Raw genomic sequence first — 21,961 nt, forward strand, 5'->3', positions numbered from 1 at the left:
TAATGTTTTATACAAATTTACTTACTTTTTGTAAGGATATGACCGATATTTTAGCATTTTCTCAGCTCGCTGGATATCGTACGTACATCCTTCGTCCCTGAGGGTAAACATAAACTGCGATCCCATGTCACAAAACCGAAGACCCAGAAAAGGAGGACAGCAATATGGTGTGACTGAGAAGTCATGAGAAAAAGCACCATTTTGACATAAGGGTTGACGGTTGCCTTGGTTTTATTCTGGGATGGGGGTACGGGGTGTACCCGGTTAAAATTAACTTCATTGCAAAGCACGTGTAATAAAATTCTTACTCGTTCGGTTGACTCTAACCTAAAGACATCTTCGCAGCTGCCGGCAACCGAGTGCTCAGCCTAACAGTTAAAAGGCCCTTCCAAGTGCAAGGCGAAGGCGACGTGACTAACACGCAGTACGCTACAATCAATCGGATTGCAAAGGAAAAGCCATCAATCCAGCACAAACCGCTCTAGCAACCAGAAGCAAACAATGGCAAAACCAGCGTACAAAGTCGGTAAGTGAACAGTGCACAAGCGAGCACATGGGTTTATACGGCATAATCATTTGTCGTTTTTACCCACTGCAAGCCGCACGTTGGGTTAGATTAATAGTACAGTCAATCTAGTAACAAACAAAAAAACGCCTGTCTGGTTTGATTTAAATTTAGGTAAGAGTCAGAGGGCTAATTTAGAGGCATTCGGTTTCTAGATAAGCTATTAGAATCAAATAAGAAGAAAAGGGAGAATTGCATCAATACGTTGTTAACTTTTCATGAGTAAATTTAGATTTTTTCAGTCATAAATGTTTTATGAAAAGGAGCATTTTAATTGGCTGATAAAGTAAAGCTGTCAGAGAATACAATACGCAGCAACTGCCAAACTTAGCAACGGTTACCTTGTTGGGAAAATGAAAAAATTGTTTTTTGTCTTTTCTTTCCATTGTTATTTTTAATTTTAGATATTTAATTTTAATGAATAAAAGTTAATTTTTAGATACTTGCTTTTACGATATTTTTTTATTAAAAATCCAGAGGCAAAATGAATGGAAATGCTAAAAAAACTAATATAAATAAGCATAAAATTTTTTTTTTTGTTAGAACGGCCTGGCAGTAACGACTTATTTTACCACGTAGCCGGATAGTCAGTCCTTGCTACGGGGGATTGGCCCGGATGGGATTTTGGTCCGGTCCGTTCGTGTGAAGACCGGCGCCGCTATCATCATGCCACCGGGCCGCCCCAAGCATAAAATAATAAATTCAAACAATTTTAATAACATAATATTCTCATTGACCATTTCCTACAGCCGACATTTCACTGGCCGAGTTCGGGCGGAAGGAAATCGTTCTGGCCGAGAACGAAATGCCCGGCCTGATGGCGTGCAGACAAAAGTACGGCCCACTGAAGATCCTGAAGGGTGCTCGGATAGCTGGCTGCCTGCACATGACCATCCAGACGGCAGTTTTGATCGAAACGCTGATCGAGCTGGGTGCCGAGGTACGTTAGTAACATCACGGTCACTTGAAACATTCCTTAAGAAAGCAAACAGCAACCAGAAGGATCCGCAAGATCGGGATTGCTGAGGGACGGCGGTATATTATGCGCTGTTGCTGTGATGCGGAAGTGCTGATAACCTTTGCTGAACCGACCAACCGTATGACGCTGGACGTACAAGATTGTTTAGCCTTGTTTGGTCAAAAATTGTCTAAAAAGCCAGACAAACACATCGTCCGCGCTGTCCATGGTGACGCGGCCCGAAGCGATAAGTTATGCTTAGATTAAGATTCTTCTTTTGATGGAGTTGTCGTATTCTAATTTTAGCGCCCGGTTTGCCACCCCGCGTTGATTGTTGTTTGTTGGTTGGTGTATGGTTTCCCGAGGGAATTGTTTGCGTTCCCGGTCGCGCACGCGTTCACGGTTGCGTAATGCACACGATAGTGAGAGTTGTTGATGCTTTCGGCTTATTTTTTTTATTTCTTTATTTTTTATTTCAGGTGCAATGGAGCAGCTGCAACATCTTCAGCACGCAGGATCATGCTGCCGCAGCCATGGCGAAGGCCGGTGTGCCGGTGTACGCGTGGAAGGGTGAAACGGACGAGGAGTACATGTGGTGCATCCGGCAGACGCTCATCTTCCCGGACGGTAAGCCGCTGAACATGATCCTGGACGATGGAGGCGACCTAACCAATTTGGTGCACGCCGAACATCCGGAACTGCTGAAGGAGATTCGCGGTTTGAGCGAGGAGACGACGACCGGTGTGCACAATCTGTACAAGATGTTCCGCGAGGGTCGCCTCGGTATGCCGGCGATCAACGTGAACGATTCGGTTACGAAAAGCAAGTTCGACAATCTGTACGGATGTCGGGAGTCGCTGCTAGACGGTATTAAGCGTGCGACGGACGTGATGATTGCCGGTAAGGTGTGCGTGGTCGCCGGGTACGGTGATGTGGGCAAGGGTTGCGCACAGGCGCTAAGGAGTTCCGGTGGCCGCGTGCTGGTCACCGAGATCGATCCGATCAATGCGCTGCAGGCGGCGATGGAAGGGTACGAGGTAACGACGATGGAGGACGCAAGCAAGGAGGCACAAATCTTCGTCACAACGACCGGCTGCACGGACATCATTATGGGTGAGCACTTCCTCAACATGAAGGATGACTCGATCGTGTGCAATATCGGCCACTTTGACTGTGAAATTAATGTGAAATGGTTGCACGAGAATGCGGTGAGGAAGGTGAACATCAAGCCGCAGGTGGATCGGTATGAGTTGAGCAACGGGAGGCATGTCATCCTGCTGGCGGAAGGACGTCTGGTGAATCTGGGCTGTGCCATGGGACACTCGAGCTTCGTCATGTCGAACTCGTTCACCAACCAGGTGCTGGCACAGATAGAGCTGTGGACGAACCAGGAGAAGTACGCGATCGGCGTGCACGTGCTACCGAAGAAGCTGGACGAGGAAGTGGCCGCCTTGCATCTGGACAAACTTGGCGTGAAGCTGACAAAATTGAGCCCGCACCAAGCAGAGTACCTTAACCTACCGGCCGAGGGACCATACAAACCGGATCATTATCGCTACTAACGATGAGACAGGGATAAGACACATACATAAAGCAAGAATTGCAATGAACAATACACAACAGAAGTGGTTGGAATGGTGTTTTAAATGGTTTCGGGCACGCAGCTTAGCAATAAGTCTGCGGATCACATAAAACTGAAATAAATAATACCAACATCAATGTCAGCATTTCGCATTGCATCATTGCATAAACCTTCGAAGCAGGGCGATAGAAGGGTCATAATGCGCATCCTTATGTTACGAGCTCGCACGCTGTCGTGGGAACTGAAGGGGTTGCTAAAAATCTATTTGAGAAATTTTCGTCGAATATCAAGACTCATTTAAATGAGAAAGTAGCCGGCATCGCGAAAGAAATCGTTAAAAATTAACAGCCGTTAAAAATTAACCGAAGTCGTTAAAAATTGCAAATAAATGTGTAATTGCTTAATGCTCCAAATACTAAAAAAGCAGAATTTAAAAATACGCACGACGAAAATATTGTTTAAACAGGCGTTTCATCTCATTTATTTGTTGTATTGGATAGAAAATTAATAAACATCACATCATCATCTCATGAACCAACATGAACTTTTAACGGCTGTTAAAATTTGTTAAATACTTCGCGGCTAGTGTTTATTGTGATGTTTCTCGGGGTATAAATTTCAAACTAGGTTTAGATGCTTAAAGCAATTTTGCAGAGGAATGGTATTAATTTTAGCAACTGCCAGCATTTCTTGTCTCATGAAGGGTTCAGGTTCGGTGTTTTCAATTACTGGTGAACACTTCTCAACAACAAAACTGCCACTACAACCTAACAGAAAAACATAACACCTATTCATAACCCTTTTCTACTGCTTTTGCATGACAGTCACTCCCTTTTATTGTCATTATTATTGTTTTCGTCGATGGGAAGATAGTGGCGTCAATGTCTTTTTGTGCTGGCCTTTACAATCGCTTCGCTTAGACTTAGAGTGGTCTCAGCTTCCGGCAGCATTCTTTGCCATTTGGCGCCTCCGTGCGCGTGGTGTAAAGTAGTACATCTCCAACGACCAGCAGATCGCCATCGTGTACGTGGCGAGATTGAGGAAATGGAGCGTGATGGCATAATTTGTCGCGTCCCGTACGTATCCTGGTTTAAGGAAAAGAATATAATTTAATTTCTGCTAGTAAAAACTATATAACTAAATAAATCTGAGTTAAAAACATAAATATATAGACGTTAATATGCTTTATTTTTATATCTCATTAATACTAAATTTAAAAATAAATTGCATGCCAAAATGATTTAAAAACAATTGTTCATCAAGTATTTTTCACACTTTTACCAATCGAAAAGCGCATGTACGCAGAGTGCGTACTCGATCAATTAATTTTGTGTACGTGATGATCGAGGGTTCGCGCACATATGTGTGTGTGTGTGCTCGTTGCTGTTTGGCCAAAAGATTCCATCGCATCACAAAACGAACCTCCATTGCGGATGAGCAAAAGAGACATAAAGAGAGTGAGAGGGAGAGAAAGAGAGTACGAAACAAACAAAAAAGAAGAAGCGAGAGATCGAGAACGAAAGATTTGCACGCGCACCGAACACCTTAAGCGAAGGGCGCAACAGAAAAACCAGTCCAACTTTAGCAGCTGTTGGTACGCACGGTTTGCTCGCTGTATTAAAGAGCCCTTTCCTGTGTGTTTTATTTTTCCCTGCGAGCCTCTGTGAGTGAGTGTGAGTGTGTTTGCTTTAAAGATTCATCGTAAAGTGGCGTCTAGCGGACAAAAAGAAAGGGAAAAAAGCACGCGCTCGTATGTTTTTGTTTACATACCGGCGGACCCAAGCCTCATTCTGTCATTTAACCTCTATCGATGAGTCTGTGTGTGTGTATTTAAACGCGTCCACCATAAGCAAATGTGATTTTGCAGAGAGTTTCCGGTCTAGTTGGTGTTTCTATGTGAAATGAAAAGCTCTTCAATCAATACAACGGGTCACTGTGTGGCGTCAGGAAAATCCAAATCCTTTTCCCCGTGTGTGCGTGTTGGTGGATGTGGTCGCGATGAGAGTATGTGTGGCTGATTTCATTTCACTCGGTCGTATTGTAGCATCGTTTCGCATATAATAAAGAAAAAGGTAGGTCGCCTTGCCCAAGACAAAAGGGATACACAACGGGGTCTCAGTTTTGCGCGTGTGTAAGTAGCTAAAGGATGGATATATTTGTTTTGCTTAGTTTTAAGTCAAACCTGGTTTTGTTTGCTTGGCCACACGAAAGCGTCCCTGTTGCTAAGCGCAATGTTTCTCGAGTTCACACGAATCAGCTGGAAAGCGTTACCAATTAAGCCGCTTTTCCTTCATCGTTTCGCAATGGTGATGTCTGCCTTCCGCTGTGCACCACAGTCGATCGATTGATTGCGTGTTGGTGTGCACCGCTCATTCCTCGTGGAAGAAAATCCACCATAGGGCAACGTGTGGAAAACAGCCACAGGAAGGAAAATCAATTCCCAAAGCAAACGCTTCGAAAAGCAAAAGGTGAGCAAAACCGTCATCATCTCATTATGTGAGTTTCCGCTCCCCTGCTGAAGTGAAAGTGAGCTTTCGGAGCGCCATTTAATTATTCGCAAACGGTTGGGCCTTAGCTTTAGTGTTTTTTTTTTTTGCGGCACTGCACGGTTGCCATCCGAACAGTGCGAAACGATTACGATGATAATGTGATGAGCGGAAGATGAGCACATCAAAATGCAAACCAGCTGTTCCCTGAGAGGTCGTAAAATTGCTTCCCTTTACCACCCAACAAAACACAGCAATATCCTCCTTCATGCGTTTCTGATCCGCTGACGCAATCGGACGCAATCTGGTGTTTGGCGGGCTACGTCTCTTCCTCTGGTTTGTGCTGGATTTACTCAACTTTGACATTCAATGTAACCGATCGATCCAGTTTCGAGTCACTTCCTTTGTTTCGGGTTCCGTTCGCTGAACTCCAAACCACACATCGTTCGCTTCCATTCTTTTCACACACAACACATCAGTGTTATATCCCCCATCTCCCTACCTATTCTAGCGCGTTGACTCATCTCTCTGTCCATCAAAAGCAGTCAAACAAGGGACTGGCGGCACAGGTAGTATGCGTGGCAGCAGAACATCAGCTGAACAAAGCAAGGCTGTGATGGTGAGTGTTGATATTTCGCAATCCAAACAGCTGACGGGCAGGGACCCGGTAGCTTTACATCGAAACGGTTATAGATTTTGTATTCGATGATGACTAGCTATCAGTGACATGACGAGTGCCTAGCGAGTGTCACGTGTTTCAAAGTGTCGCATGATGCGTATCGTGAAAACTACTTACTTACAAACATATTAAAGGATAAAAGTGCCCAGAGAGGACATAGTCATCCCGCTGCTTTTCTACCATACGTCACCAACCGCTCAAGGTTTTTCAACAAGCCCGTATACCCAAGCTTGAATATATGGTGACATATGCTAGCACTCTGCACAACGAGGACGTGACGGAGTAGAAGCAGGGTAGGAGAGTCTCAGGGATCTTCAAGAGGTTTCGAATCCTTCCCCATTGCAGAGTAAATAAGTAGTGCCCAGAGAGGAAATAGTAGTCGCAGAATTAGATACGGGTCACAGACTTGGCAATTGCATTCCACCTGACCCTGTACATGTCACTCTAGTAATCCAATACTAAGGACTTTTACTCGTTGTGTCAACTAAAAAGACTTCTTAAGATGTCTAGAAATATGCGGCAATAATCACACTTGACTTACCGACAATGGGACCGACGAACAGGTAGAAGAAACCAGCAAAGAGCAGATGTATTCCGGTTGCTCCAGGAAGTCGGTCCAATGGAACGTGTGACGGTATCGCCAGTGCCATAAACACCGTCCGCAGTCCTTTGTTAAACCCAATCCAACAAGCAGTGCCCAGCACAACGGTGTAACTGTGGAAGTGAGCTAAAACTGTGGAAAAGAGCAGAAGAGTTCGTGTTTAAGATGAGATCCACACGGTCCACTCTTAATTAACTTCTGCCCGCACGTACCGACTCTACCCAGCGCCATGTTGATAACGCCGACGAGGAAGAATGTGCGATTTTGCCATTTAATGCGATCGGCAATGAGCGGCACCAGGCAGCGGCAGCAAATATCCGTCACACCCAGTATCGACATGGCCATCGCAATCTGATCCCGGCTGCAGCCAAAGTCCGCCAGGACGAACGGTGTCAGGATGGAGAAGTTCAGCTCGGCGAAGTTGGCGATCGTGATGCCTATCATGATGTTAACGTAGATGTGATCGCGTAACAGATCCAGATCAAAGAAGATCACGATACGCTGCAGGAAGGTGAGTGGTAGCTCCTGTTCCGGGGCATCATCGAGCAGCGATTGCAGCGTCTCCGAGCAGGAGCAGGTGGTTGGACGAGCTTCCTCGACCAGCTGGGCGAGTCGCTTCGACGCCTGCTTGAGGACGTCTTTTTCCGCGGGTGCTGTACTAAAGCCGTTCGTCGGCAGTGACTCCACTGGATAGTCTTTTGATTCGAAGTGGGGCTTGTGACGTAGGGGAGTGGGATCCGTTGGACGTCTCAGCGGTTTATGTTCGGCCTGCACATTCGGGCAGTCCTCCGTCTGGCACTCGTCGATCTTGAATGCGGTCGCATCCTTTGCCGGGAGCGGGATAAATGGTCGCGCATCTCCAAGGCTCAGGACGGACGGGCGCTGGGACAGATACCGTGGAGTGGTTAAGCTGTGCCGGGAGCTGTACAGTGAGCGGAGTGAACTGCGCGAGTACCAGCCATCATTTGCGCGGGACAGCATCGGAGTGCCGGTGTCGACAGCGGCATCGTACGCGATCAGGTCCTGCACGGATCGCTCGATGGGGAGTGTATTGAAGGGGACCGCACCGGGATCCTGTGCTGTTTGACAGTAGCTGCAACGTTCGCTGGGAGGTGGTGTTGTTGGTAGGTTGGCCTCATCCGGTTCGGATGTTGATCGGGGAGATTTTGCGTGCCACTGGACGGGTTGGTAGAGCAGTGCAAAGGCCACCGCGTTCATGGCGAAGCCGCCGAAGATTAAAACCGTATTATTGACACTGAAGTAACGGTGTAGTAACGTGACGACATGGGGTGCAACGATCGGTCCAAGCCCGGTTAGTGTCCAGGCGAACCCGGTGGCGATGCGTCGCTTCTGTCTGAAGTAGGTGTTTAGCGCAAGCGAGTTGGCAGACGCGTTTATACCGACACCGGCACCATATAATACTGCGAAGGTGATCATGTAGTCGACGAAGCTATCGGCGAGAGATGTGAGGGAGACTGCGATACCTACTAGCAGCGCACCGAAGAACGCCACCTGCCGGTAGGTGAATCGACGAAACATGGGCCCATTTGCTAGGCCTACCATGGAGGTTAGTGCTGAGTGTGTGTTGATGATAGTTGTCACCTCAGACGCACTGATCGACAACTCCGTCATCCGATCGCGGAACAGTAGCCCAAACTGTTGCAACACCGGAAAGGTGCAGAGCTGTTGAGATCAAGATGGAAGGAAGGAAGGCATTTAGAAGAGTGGGTGAAGACCCACGACACGCGTCATACTCACATTGGAAAATCCAGCAGCCAATACAACCATCCAACCCCAACCACCATCTGGAGCTATAAAGTCACTACCCAGCTGTGATCGGTTCTTGGGGAGCTTGATTCGCTTTTTATCGCCCTGCTTGTTGGGTGGCGTGTACTCGTTGCCATTTTCATCCGTGTCCTGCTTGAACTTTTCTGACTTCATTTCTGCTCACTGCTCTGCCTCAGCTGTTCGTGTGCTGATCAGACGATGACGGTGCTCCTGTACCGGTTGGCGTGCAAGATAAACCTGCCAAAAGGTGATGCCGTAATATGGCACACACCCTATCTTAGATCACAGAGGAATCGATTGGTTGCGATTAATGACACAACTTAGATGCGCAGTCAATCGAGTTGATTATGCTACAACCTCGGTCATTCCGTGGTGGGAAGTGACCCAACATTCTTATCTTGGAAGCGGATGGAACGACCACAGTGCGACCGAGGAGCGTCGTTCTGCTTGTCCGTACCTGCGACTACTGGCTCTGCAGACTGTATGCAGTGAAAAAGGAAAGCTGGTACTATTAAGCTATTTAAGCGCTACCGATCGACTGCAATCCGCTTATCAAGTTCTTGCTGTACTTTGCGAATTTTACACACGAACGCAACATTGTGCATTACCGCACGCGCTGGAAGTTCCCTTTCCGTCACGTTGATGGCAGGGGACCCCCCAAAGTATAGGTCTCTATAAGGTCTGGTATATGAAATGATAAATTGTACGCTAATCGAACGGAGGAGCGGCTTTTTTTTTGCAAGAGTACTTCCTTGTGCCACTAGGGATTTTGAGTGTGGAGTGCAGGGCCCGGCCTTGAAGTTGCACGGCACATGTACAGCGATTATCCACCTATCAGAGAGGCCGCCGGGTTCGTAGTCATTACCCTGTGTGTATGCTCAACTACTTCAAAGCATCCACCTGACCGTGCGCATCGTCTCGCACCCCGACTTCCCACCCAATCATTGTTCACACCTGCGATATCTTCGCCGCATTCATCTCGCAACACAATAAGGCAATAAGTATCGCTATTAATGTCAAAACCGCGCGAACTGATACGTGCCGCAGAAATCACTTGCCACAACCTGATCAGCCGCTTGGAACGTGACGTTGGGCGTATAGTTTCGTGTTTTCTGCACACGAGATCGCTAGTCCTCGCCGGATGATCGACAACTCGCACTCATTCGTCGACGAGCCGGTTTTTTTCTATAAATCCAACCGATCTACCTACCTGTTCCTGGTATTTTTCTTCTACAACTCTACCGTCTTCTAACAGTGTTTTGCCTTCAACACCCACTAGAGATGCTTTGTTTGCACGTGAATCGTTCACTACTGCGTCCTCTACCGCGGGAGGCGACTTTTACCGGGTGTTCCAAGGTCTGTCTCAACCGGAGGACGTATCCCGGTCGACTGTGTCGAAAATTGCACACACCTTAAACGTAGTAGATCGCATCTTTGCATTCTTCTGATTGGCACCATCGCGGGGCGGGTGGTGGCTTTTTTTGTTGTTTTGTATTGGGACAGGGGTCCGTGATAAGGACGCGCGCGCCTACCAAGCAAGCGGTGTTTTATTGACCAGCGCTATTTATCGATCCGTCAGAAGTTCAACCCTTATCGTGGCTGTCAAAAATTAGTCCCCGGCAGAGAAAACCATCAACCAAAACAAATTCTTTCACTCGTGGTTGCGGTGCATACTCGCTGGCTCTCCACTAGCCGTACGTCCAATTATCTTCAGCGTTATGATAAAGTTAGCGTACTTAGTTAGATCAATTGTCGTTAATCTATTTCTATTTGACCTACTTTAGATAACATTTTGTACACTGCGCCCAAACAAAGCACACTTGTTGGAACCGAACAGCTGTTTAGTGTGGAGTTCCGATTAGGAAAGTTGTCGATACGTCAGTAGGTGATAGGGGTTTACGAACTATTTGTGGCGAAGATAAAATGCCACTAGACGTTATCGGGCTTAAGCCTTCAACGCGTTTGCGAATGCAGCGCCTCGGGAGATTGAAAAACCTTAAAGCCAAAACCCCGAATCCAAATGTCATGCTGATCGGTATTACGACCTGCCAGAGTGTAATCTCTCCGTTTTATTGTTTTGCAAACAAATGCGCACTGCTTAGCACCTACTGTGATGGAACCCCAGACCATTATATTAGCTAATCGGAACCGCAGTAACCGGAGTATTGAGTAAGAGTGCGATAAAGCGGGACAGCTAGCAAGCGTGCTTTGTTTCTGACTCAGGGCAATATTTGCGGGCTCCACATAAGGTCGACAGATGCCTTTTGATTATCTGTCTTGGCCTTACGCCGTTGTTTCCATTGACACGCTCGACTCTCCTACGCTGTTGGGGCATTTCTCCTGTTTTCTCCCTCTCTCTCTTTCTCTTTATTTATCGCTTTATTTTCGTTTCTCCCTAATGCTCGTAGCCAGATCTGTCCAACTCACAACATACTACTAGGACCAATAACTAACAAAAAAGAAAGACGATTCCTTTTTTTTACTAATTTGACTTCATGTTTAGGACTCATTGCAATGCAACCGAAAGTAAAGTAAAACATATTCCGGGTGAACATAAAAGCTATTTTAAATTAAAAATGATTCTAATGGCTCTATAATTGAAGTGTTCACACGTTTAGTCACAGTTTAGCCGTTTTCGAATTTCCATGTCGTACCCCAGTGATTTGTGTTGGATCTCACCAGCTCTTGCGAATTAAATTTCACGCAGTCCTCGCAGTCATCCGAATCATACAATCTTTCCAGTGTGAATATCCGAGCCGTAAGGTTCTCATTACTGACTTGTTAACCCTTTGAATTATTGTACAGAATTCATATTTCATATTTTATCATCTTTTACCACAACCTGAAGGAATTTTTCATCCTTTGCTGTTCTTGGAGTAGTCAGGAGGAACAATTCACGAAAAAATCAATAAACAAAAGTTAGTAACTGTATGGAAAATTGTACAGCGGGAAAGTTTCCCTACAATTAGTATGAACAAATTGCCTAATTGTTTTATTATTAGCGAATTGCTAATAATAAATTCATCCTTAGACGTTTGCCCACTCTTTAAAGCGTATATAAAGTGTTTAATTTTTTCAAATGAAGGAAGAAATTGAAGCTGATCGGTAAATGATTCCTCGTTGACAAAAAAACTTATATTTTTGCCGCTATTGTATCGAAAAAATGTATATTGTGCGTACTAAATTAGTCATTAAAATTAATTAATCAGTTTATTAATTTCCTTTTATTTTTAAAAAAGTATTGACACAAATTTATACAAATCAATGATGAATAAAAAGAGTGCAAGGAGTAAGAACATGGAAAGAAATGTCACTACACTTTCAATTATATCGATATTGATTGTTGTAAATGCATATGGTTATGCATTGCATACCGGGTTTGACAACCCTGCGCGCTTGGCACGTTCGATGCGTTGCTGATCGTTGCCAACTGTCGTGCGAACGGTTTTTATCGGTTCGGTAAGCGTGCGGTGCCAGTTAGTGTGCGAACGTCCACATGGTCGGGGGTGTACGCTAGCTGCCGTTTAGTGCTAGCACCGTCATCAACGCTTGTTTTGCGCGACCGGTGTTCGCGGTCCGGGTTTCCACCAGACCGCGTGTGTTTCGGTAAACTTGCTGCCAAATTTTCGTGTGTTTGTATGTGTGCGAGGGTGAGTGTGTGTGTGTGTGTGTTTGGTTTACGATTCGCGGATCTACCGGTTACGCTCCGGCGAAGCGTGTCACAGCCGTGTAGAAAACTATCATCGTTAAACACTGGCTGTTGCGAAGGTGGAAAGCATATGTTATATTTGGGTCGGAGTGGAGTGATTGGTGGATGATGCCACAGTCAAGGGAAGGCAGTTAAAAGCCAACCAAATCCGCTAAACTGCTGTTGCTGTACGAGAGGATGGCAACACACCGTGTGCGGAAGCCGGTTCTGTGCGGTATAGCACCGGCTAACACAAAGAATTAGAATTAGTGGCTACGTTACCACGCACGCACTGCTTTCAGCTCAAGGCCTGTGCATTGGAAGGCTTCATCCAATGTCTAATCCCTCCACCACGTTCCCATGCGCAATAATCTCGATCGTTCTCGGGCGCGATCACCAGTCAACCAGTACTTGCTGCATCTACCGGGGATCAACCCTTAATGTAGCCACGTGCGGGACGATTCCGAGTAGTTTTCGAATTTGGAACTCTCACCCTCATCACTCTCGGCAAGGCTTTAACAATTTGCACTGCCACGTGCCAACCGGAACAGCACCTCGAAACCCCGAACGATATGGCGGAAGCGATCGTTATCGGGGTTTGTTTTCGTACCTTCACCTTACATTCCTTGGCATTCGGCATGCGGGTTTAGTAAGGGAGAATGAATTTTATGCTGCTTGGCGTGTCTGGGTGTGTGTGTGTGCGTTGGTAACTCAACTTTTAAAATTAGAAATGTTGAGCCAATGCGTATCGAAAACTAGAGAGGTTAGATATCACTAAACAAAAGTGATACACACCACAGAGCGGTAGCGTTGGTGTTGGTAAGGTGTGGATGCTGTTGAAGGGATATGTTCATCACCTGTTTCGGCAGTGTGTAAATCTTGCGTTCCGCTTTATTGGGGTTCCTCTTTGTCGCATCCAATCGCAGCAAGATCCCGGGGGGTTGTGTCGGGTGTTTATCCGAATGAATCGTTGAACTGAATGAATGAATTTGAATCTCTATTTCAAAGATTTAATTTGAATGACTCCTCGTTAAAGATTCAAAATAAATGACTGCAAACATTCATAACTTCATTAAACTATCCCCGGTGGATATTCGTTTTGCGAGTTCATCTTGGTTTCGCCGTGACCAAGAACTCAATAAAAACCATCTGGTTTTCCGCGAGTCTTACTGGATGTCGACATCCCCAGTGCGTCTTCTGCAACGGTTGGGTGAATTTATGTTCGAATTTTTATGACCGCTTCGCAGCTCTTCTGGGCATTCCGGTACGGAGGAGCTGTTTATTTACCGTCGCGCAACCCTACTCCTGCTGCTAAGGACGGATGCAACGCGCGAAGCGAGGAATTGTTCGCTAAGCTGGAGAGTTAAAACATTGGCGATGGTATATAACCGTGCTGGCTGCCACCAATGTGCTGGGGCCCCTGGCCGCGTTTGGCCACATCGCATCAGCACCAGCTATTTTCGTCCCCGGGGGTAGTAGTGCCAGCAAAAAGCTAGCATAGTTTTGTCGCCTGCCAAGGGGGGGTTTTTGCCATCTTGGACTCCGCGCTGACGTTCGGTACGTGCGCGCCAGTCATCTGGAACGCACCGTAAGGAAGCATTCTCGTTAAATAAGCATAATTATAAAGGGCCGGGAATGAGCGGATTTTTCCATCCAGTACGAATAGGCGGTGGAGGAAGGGGGGAGGAGAGGGGGGAGGGGGAGAAGGTTAAGAAGTGGTTTTTCTGTGTGGTTTTATTTTTCGCTTCGCTGTCATAAAATAAACAAACTGTGATTGTTTGAATTTTTTCAACTCCCCACTGGGGGGGTGGGTACAAGTACGCCGGCCACACGCTTTGCTACCGACACGTGCCGACACGGATGGAACCAAACACAGCAATGCATTAATGGTTTATTATATCGATATTTCTTTTCGCTTTGTTGCAGTACCTTTATTTATTCAAATACTAAATCACAATCAATCTGTTGCGATGAGTAAGATTGAGCACAAACATTCAATATATGCATTTCTGTAACATTTTTTTTTCTTTCCCTTTTGCAGACTCATCGCTCGAATTGAAAAGCGCCCACGGGACGAACGAAACAACGTGTCTGCCCCCGTTTGCTTTGTGCGGTCAATGCAAAGACACGTGCTGATATCGGTTCGATATCGGTAGGAAATACTCAGCGAGGTGGTGGCAAACAATCGGCATCCGGAGTCCAGCAGACCCGCGTCCCCAGTCGTCATCCCGTTGCACAAATGCACCAACATCAACGTACCAGTCAACCGTCAACCGTCAGCATACGTACTGGAACCGTCCATCAACTCGTGGCAGCAGTGTGTCCGGTGTTATGACAGCAGTGCGTATCGCCACCACCAGCAACCGCTTCGGTTAGGGTACGTTGACCGGCCGGGTGAGTAACTTCCCGCTGCTGGACAGAATAACGTACCCATTGAGCCATTCTGGATCATGCTTTCGCCTTCGGCTGCACCCCGGCTATCGGCCGGCACTTCCGCGTAAAAGCGAGCCGGGTAGATATCGGCAAAACCTTGACCGATCCGGAGCGCAAACAGAGCCGAGTGATAAAGCGACCCGAAAAGCTGATAATCATCACGAGTGTGTCGTACAGGCGGGGAACACCCACCATTTTGTTTTGGGTCAAAAACAATACAGAGGCCCAATTGCTGTGGAAGCCACCAATCTCCGATAAGGATGTTCGAACTCGGGGCCCGTTTTATGGGTAAAATTACCTGCGGAAGTGACGCCCAGATGCGTCCAGATACGCTGCGTAGACCTTATCACGGTGGGCGCGCGTGTTCACCAAGGTCAAGGAGGAACTACGCTTGCTGGCGCGGAGAAGGGATAAAGTAGGACAACGTTGGAAACACTAGCACGAAAGTGTGGCAGAAGGGCGATAGTGCGTTGCGCGATTAGGTTAGACATCGGTAGACTATAGACATTGGAGATTAGATAGAACGTGATGTTCAGTGATCCAGGGGTTTCACCGTATTGGCGTGTCGAATTAGACATTGAGTGTTTGAGCACCTACTCAGACGAGTCGAACTTGCTTGGCGCCATTATGCGTCACGTGCTACCGATGTGGCGACGAAAGATGCGAGCGGTAAATAAGCTCTCAGCAAATTCCACCAAGATGTCAACATGTCATGGAAGAGGCTTGAACTGATCGACTTGAAGGCTACCCTGCGGTGCTCTGATTGATACGTTCGATTGTTCTGCACCATAATGCGTGATATCGGCAGGAGTGCTATGAGTGATACTCTTTATCTTAAGATCCTCCCCCCTACCGCATCATGATGATGCTGGTTGGGGACTGTTGAACGTCACCAGCTGTTGTGAGTACGAACCTGAGGACAAGCACATTGTTTCTCAGCATTCTTCGCTCCATGGAGGAATTCCAATGCTCACAACTGGCCGTGTAACCTTCCTGTTGGGGGTATCATAGCGCAGTGATCGGCGTGGCAATGAGGATGTAGGACGATCCGTTTATGCCCAATTAACCACTTATAGCAGCACGCTAATTGGTAGGGCAATGCAATTCTTTACTCCTCCAGCAAGATTGTGATTAATGACGAGGAGGTTTTAAAAATTTGTACCAAACGGGTAAGGAAACATCTGCTCCCGACGTCCATTTTTGGTGGGGTCAAAAATCAATTACCTATCAATGTTTTGTTGCTGCGGTGCTGTACCATGATGTTTAGCGTTGTTGGGTTTATCGATACCAATTTGTGTGTTATTGATATAACGCGCAGCTCTGATTCATTTGCGTTGCGTGTAACGCATCCACAGCAAGGGGAAGTTGATGTTGCCATTAACGCAATTCGAATATTGCGCGGTTCTCTTTTACGATCGACCTCGTGGTCGTCGCGCTGATCGTAACCGGGATGATACATTGCTTGTTTGATCAATTAGCATCAGATCTAGGCGCAGCGGACTGATGCATGGCCAACTGTTACCGAGGAGGCTTTTTTATTGGTGATGATCGGGATGGTTATTTTTTTCCGCGTTTGGAGATCGCGATCAATTCGCTGGCCCCATTGCCGGGCTATTAACAACCCTGCAGGGTTTGCGGTTTTGTGGGTATCGCGGTGCGTGCGTCATTGGATTTAATATCGCAGCGCTTGGTGATGAATTAGCGGAGGTACGGGGAGATACGGTTGGCCGAGAATGAGAGAGACAGTGATAGAGATAGAGCACAAAACTCAACCATAAATAAATAATAGCCGCTACAGGGCTAGTTGTGACAGTTGATGATGTTACCGCCAATGCCAATCGGGTCGTATTTGATCGGCAGTCTCCATCGGGGGTTGTCGCACAAAGAAAGAGTTCTTGCGCGCTAGAGAAAATCTTTAATCGTGAAAGGTGAGTGGATTGCTGGGGATGGTAAAGCACGTGCGAAATGACTGCCAGAAGGTTACGGCGATGAAGGCTGACTGGTTATCTTGTGAGGCACACGCTTACCCGTCGGCCGGTGTTTTTTTTTCTTCACTCTCTGTGCGTTGAAGTGTGTTTTTCTGAGCGTCATTGCTCAGGAAATGTTTACCGCCATCTGGGTTTTAATTGTGCTTTTAAAGTTTTGCCAGCACTGCGAGAGTTGTATCGATTGTGATGCTTACCTTTCTGTCAGGAAGATTCAAGCTTTGGAGTTCATTCGTAATGAGCTCTTGGTTCATTTTCTATCCAAAAACTACTACGAACTCAACATAAGATCGTTTGATTTAAAAATAAATTGCTAATGTTTGTCCTTTTCTCGATCTCTTTTAGGAACGAACTTCCATAATATACAACTCCCAGGAATTGAAGACGACAGGAAACACAAAACAAAACAACAGCAATAGTAGGAGCCTCCCGTAAACAAACGACATCCCGGTGCATTAAAAAGCATGGAGAAATTGAAAGCCGCTAAAAAGGTCGCCCCGGACGGGGGCTGGGGATGGATGGCAACGTTCGGTGTAAGCATGGTGAATGTGAGTATCGCAGCCACCGGAAGCCAATGGTGTCGTACGGACTGTGTCCCTTTACCACGTACAAAATTATGCCCTGCTGCGCGTTGATAATGAACCAAAACATCGCCGAACACCGAAGATGATGGCCAGCAAAACAAGCGAAAAGGAGTCTAAAAATAATGGCACAGCGTGAGCGTGTCTCCGTGCGGTGCACCGAGATGATCGAAGCATTGTCGCGCCTTTTTGGCAGCGGGTGCGAACGGTATCCGTATAGACAAAGGAGCACCGCAGCGCTGGGTGGACAGAATGGGAACGAAGGCGCGCAATCGTGTGTGTGTGTGTTGAGGCAGCTTGTGTTATCATTAGCGGCGGTGTGCTTGCCCAGCTTGTTAGCATGCTTGTTAGCTATCATGATTTGTGTTTGCTTCGCGCCATATCATTCCTTCCTACCTACCATAAACGGTTTACGAAACCAAACAGCGCACTCTTCGATGGGGAACGTCTCAATCGATTCTGCAGCTTTGCGTTATCTACCGCTTCGATTCGGTACCCTTCAAATCATGCCGATGTTTATCCGTTTCGTACGCTAGTCGTTTGTTAGCATTTCGTTCGTTAGTGGTGCGATCGTTACTCACATTCAAATGACACTACAAGAAAGAGTTTGATCACTGTGGATTTTCACTTTAAGATGTTTATTCCCATCGTCTCTTCATGGTTTATGTGTTTTACCGTTTTTTTTTTTTATTTTAACAACACACTACATGAACTGAAAAAGAACACAAACTTTGACACTCGATACGATCGCACCCGGAACGAACGGAATCTCACCAACCACTGAATTCTTAAGTTGCTGTTGCTGTCCTAATCGTATTTCGGTGTTAATTTTGAGTTAAGTTTTAATTATTTTCTTCTTTTCTTTTCATTTCCGTTCGCCGCAAACTCGCTTCTGTTGCGTTCTGTTGCTGTTTTGTTTTGGTTGGTTTGTTTTCCCACCCACCCGTGCGCAGTTGGCTACTCGCTCGATTGAACCCTCGTTTGGGCTGCTGTTCGGGGATCTGCTAAAGGATATGCAGGTCGGTACGACCGGTGCCGCCATCATCATCAGCACACTCGATGTGATGATGAACTTTTCCGGCCTGTTCGTGGGCCCGCTGCTGAAGGAGTTCTCGTACCGGAAGGTGGCGATCGCTGGTTCGCTTCTATGCTGTATCGGGCTCGCGCTAACGTCACCCGCCACCAATATGGCGCACATTCTCGCCACTTACAGTGTGGTTAATGGTAATATAATCTTTTCAAAACGCACAAAATCTCATAATGAAAGCTTAAAAGGCAATGTATGCTAACGCTTTTCGGTATTGTTCACTCTACTTTTAGGTGTGGGAGTTGGGCTAGCGACGTCCGCGGCGTTCGTCGCACTTAATCACTACTTTGCGAAGAAGCGTGGCCAAGCGGTAGGCCTCTCGATGGCGGGTACGGCCCTCGGTATGCTGATAATGCCGCAGCTGGTGCGCATACTGCTCGAGCTGTACGGTTTCCGCGGTGCGGTACTGGTGTTGAGCGGTCTCGCACTGCACGCGACGGTCGGTGCGATGCTGCTGCAACCGATCAAGTGGCATCTGAAGGAGGAGGAGGTCGACATCGAGCTGGTGGAGGCAACGCCACCGATGGGCATCATTCTCGAGCAGGAGGACGATGATAATGATTCGCTGCCAGAGATAAAATCGTTGCTCTTTCCGCGGCGCGTTGGCAGCGAACGGAAGCAGTCGGACGGAGCGGGCGCAACGGCCGGTGCAACCGGTTCGGCAGGTGGAGCAGCGTCAGCAACAGGGAACGGGACGGGCGTTGGTGGTGCCGGCGGAACGCCGGTTGGGTTACCGAAAAGGCCCACCTTTCCCCGCATCACATCGTCGGTTAGTGTGCAGAATCAGGGCGGCGTTGGGATGCGTACGCGACCGTCCTTCCCGAGGATCGCATCGACCGCTAGTATGAGCTTGGCTTTGCGTCGACGCCGTGAATCGGTCGTTTCGCAGCTGTCGACGATGGACTTTACCGGCAGTGGAAGTTGTATGCATATCCACGTGGACGTAAGTGTAGAATTGTACCGGTTTGATAAGAAACACCCATGAATAAATGCCATTTTGTGCCGTTCTAGACGGGTGATGCCGATGCGGAGGATGTGGACTATCAGATCATAAGGCGCGTCAACACGCACGTCGGTGTGTCCACGCTCGGTTCGTTTGCACGCGTCCCGTCCCGATCCTCCAAGCGCCTGGAAACGGTCAAATCGGAGCTTGGTCTGGAGATGGTCAAACCGAAGGTGTCGTTCCTGCAGCGCTTCACCGCTCTGATGGACGTGGGACTGTTGCGTGACGGCATCTACCTCAACATCCTGTTCGGCTTATCGATTTTCTACGTAGCCGAGATGAACTTCAAGATGGTGACACCGTTCTTTATGGCTAGTCTCGGCTTTGATAAGACTGACACCGCGTTCGTGCTGTCCGTGTCGGCACTCACCGATATTGCGGCCCGTATCATTGTGCCACCGATCGGCGATCGCCTCAAGATACGCAAGCGCTACATCTTCATGGTGTCACTGATCTTCGTCGCGATCACACGGTCAAGTACGTATTCCAATCGGCTAGTGCCAGGTTCGCACATATTAAAATTGTTTGCTACACCCATTTCAGTTGTTGCCCATCAGCGTACGTACACGGACGTGATGATATGGTTGTCGGTGACCGGATTCTTTCGCGGTGTTGCCCTCGCCAACTTTACGCTGTGCGTGTCCGAGTACTCATCGCTCGAGAAGCTGCCGGCTGCGTTCGGCTGGCATATGGTCGGCAAGGCGGTGTTTGTGATTTTGTTCGGCCCACTGATCGGTGCCATCCGGGACTGGACCGACAGTTACGCGATCTGCATCCATTCGCAATCGTTCTGTATCTTTCTGTGTGTGGCGGCGTGGTCCGTTGAGCTGCTGGTGAAGCGTTGCCGCACGAAAAAAATCGTCGAAGCAAATCCCACCGTATAAGGCGTGTGCAGAGCGATACAGATAGGGGAGAGGAGCGTATGGAAATTATTTAGTTTTTTTTTGTTCGTTTGTCGGTATTTTAGTTTGAATGCGTGTTTCCTCTTAGTTGTAGTGCCATGCAGGGGCAGCGGCTCTTGCGTGTTGATCGTATCTTAATTCCGAAGACTGCGATAGTAGCGTATGCTTTAGTAGGTAGCTTATAGGAATAGATCAATGGAAGGGTAACGAAATCAAGATCAGAACAAATTGATAATGGGAACAGGGAGAGCTTATTCCTTTCCCTCGAGGATTCCCTCTAACATCGAGCAATTGACGAACTTTACAGAAAGGTTCATTCGAAAATAAGAATTACGCAGTACTAGCGAGTACTTAATGATCATGAAGAAGAGTTTTAACGACAGAAAGCGTCCAACGTACAGTATTAGGCGCGGAACACTATATTTTATATTACACTATCTGCCCTGAAGGGCAATTTTAATACTAGCATGCGGTTTATGGACCGGAAATGTTTCAAACGAATGAAACACACCAGAAGGATAAGATGAACTTCAATGAAATACAGTGGCCAAAACAATGGAACATGTGTTTAGGTCTGTACCGCCGCACCGAGATCTCGTGAGAATATACGGTTGCCGATCAGCAATTATCTAATGCGAATGTTATGCTTAGGAAACCGAGCCGGCTATTGGTGCAATTGCCAACGAATGATACTTAGGAATAAAACTAACCTAGCTGAGAAGTAAACTTCAATCAGTTCTCGATTACTTCGTTACTTTGTACCTTGTAACCTTGTTGCTTTGTAAAAAATGTATGGAGAGTCTGGAATGTCTTGTCTTGCCTGGAAAGTCTGGAGAACCTTTAAATATTTAGTGCAGTTCGTACTATAAAACAGAAACGTAAAAATCATGCATCAACAATTGCAGAATTGCTTAACACTAAAAAACAATTGACTAAAAATTCAGCGTACGAATCAAATTGTCCAAGGGATCTAGTGTTAATTGAATAATATTTTTGAAAGAGCACTTTCGCGTTTATTTTTTGCATGTAAAATATCTCAAGATCCGGTTTTATGCGGCTAGCAATGTAAGATGCTAACCGAATCGGGCACAAACCGCCCGTGTGCGTGACCTACATCGTAGTCAGGGTAGAGGTTCCCGCCCCTTCACATCTCGATCGATGGGATCGTTGAAGGCTCCCTAACGATGGGCATCGCATTACGGGCTCCACCGATAGTGGGTAACCGGGATGGCACGCTACCCCCGTGGCATGCTATCTCCCTCCTGTCCGGTTCTGATTGGCCTGTGGCACGGTATTACGTACTTCCCCTGCGCATGGCATCGCAACCATGGCTAAGGGGAGTTAAAAAATTATAGCACAGGATTTTATAGCACCCGAAGCAAAGCAAAATTCGAGCAGTTGCATCCACGCATCGTACTGTGTGGCCCCGATTCGTTTCCGTGTCAGTAGCGACACAGCACGCTTGTCGGTAAGATGTTTACCGAGGCGGCAGCGTACGTGTGGTTTGCCTAAATAAAAAAAATACGCTCCCAAACACGTACACGAGTGCGCGATGTATCATAAAAGTCAGTTGACAAATTGCACCTATCGAGGGGATCGGGATGCAATCGTGGGGTTGGATGT

The 21,961-nt window shown here is 47.1% G+C and overlaps 3 protein-coding genes across 3 annotated transcripts; 2 read left to right on the plus strand and 1 right to left on the minus strand.

The window, feature by feature from the left end:
- Positions 1-501: 501 nt before the first annotated feature.
- On the plus strand, positions 502-3,085 carry LOC128714288 (adenosylhomocysteinase). The gene is made up of 3 exons (XM_053809167.1): positions 502-526; positions 1,315-1,505; positions 2,003-3,085. The coding sequence occupies exons 1-3, from the start codon at positions 502-504 to the stop codon at positions 3,083-3,085; spliced, it is 1,299 nt and encodes a 432-aa protein (XP_053665142.1).
- Positions 3,086-4,038: 953 nt separating this feature from the next.
- Positions 4,039-8,812, minus strand: LOC128708437 (uncharacterized). The gene is made up of 4 exons (XM_053803418.1): positions 8,630-8,812; positions 7,084-8,554; positions 6,812-7,003; positions 4,039-4,190 (listed from the first exon to the last, which is right to left on the minus strand). Exons 1-4 carry the CDS (start codon positions 8,810-8,812, stop codon positions 4,039-4,041), a joined length of 1,998 nt encoding a protein of 665 aa, XP_053659393.1.
- An 8,417-nt stretch (positions 8,813-17,229) lies between these two features.
- LOC128707996 (uncharacterized) lies at positions 17,230-20,320 on the plus strand. The gene is made up of 5 exons (XM_053802955.1): positions 17,230-17,313; positions 18,300-18,570; positions 18,667-19,376; positions 19,445-19,913; positions 19,980-20,320. The coding sequence occupies exons 1-5, from the start codon at positions 17,230-17,232 to the stop codon at positions 20,318-20,320; spliced, it is 1,875 nt and encodes a 624-aa protein (XP_053658930.1).
- The last annotated feature ends 1,641 nt before the right edge of the window (positions 20,321-21,961 follow it).

The sequence above is a fragment of the Anopheles marshallii genome, chromosome X, assembly GCF_943734725.1.
Source record: "Anopheles marshallii chromosome X, idAnoMarsDA_429_01, whole genome shotgun sequence".
Taxonomy (NCBI): Eukaryota; Metazoa; Arthropoda; class Insecta; order Diptera; family Culicidae; genus Anopheles; species Anopheles marshallii.

Bases quoted from the DNA above. Each gene is read 5' to 3' on its own strand.
- LOC128714288 (XM_053809167.1), top strand. From the start codon at position 502: ATGGCAAAACCAGCGTACAAAGTCG. The intron at 527-1,314 runs GTAAGTGAACAG...CATTTCCTACAG, and splicing joins AAAACCAGCGTACAAAGTCG to CCGACATTTCACTGGCCGAG. The intron at 1,506-2,002 runs GTACGTTAGTAA...TTTTTATTTCAG, and splicing joins TGATCGAGCTGGGTGCCGAG to GTGCAATGGAGCAGCTGCAA.
- LOC128708437 (XM_053803418.1), bottom strand. From the start codon at position 8,812: ATGAAGTCAGAAAAGTTCAAGCAGGACACGGATGAAAATGGCAACGAG. The intron at 7,004-7,083 runs GTACGTGCGGGC...TCTTTTCCACAG, and splicing joins CATGGCGCTGGGTAGAGTCG to TTTTAGCTCACTTCCACAGT. The intron at 4,191-6,811 runs GTAAGTCAAGTG...TCCTTAAACCAG, and splicing joins GTTCGTCGGTCCCATTGTCG to GATACGTACGGGACGCGACA.
- LOC128707996 (XM_053802955.1), top strand. From the start codon at position 17,230: ATGGAGAAATTGAAAGCCGCTAAAAAGGTCGCCCCGGACGGGGGCTGG. The intron at 17,314-18,299 runs GTGAGTATCGCA...ACCCGTGCGCAG, and splicing joins TCGGTGTAAGCATGGTGAAT to TTGGCTACTCGCTCGATTGA. The intron at 18,571-18,666 runs GTAATATAATCT...CTCTACTTTTAG, and splicing joins CACTTACAGTGTGGTTAATG to GTGTGGGAGTTGGGCTAGCG.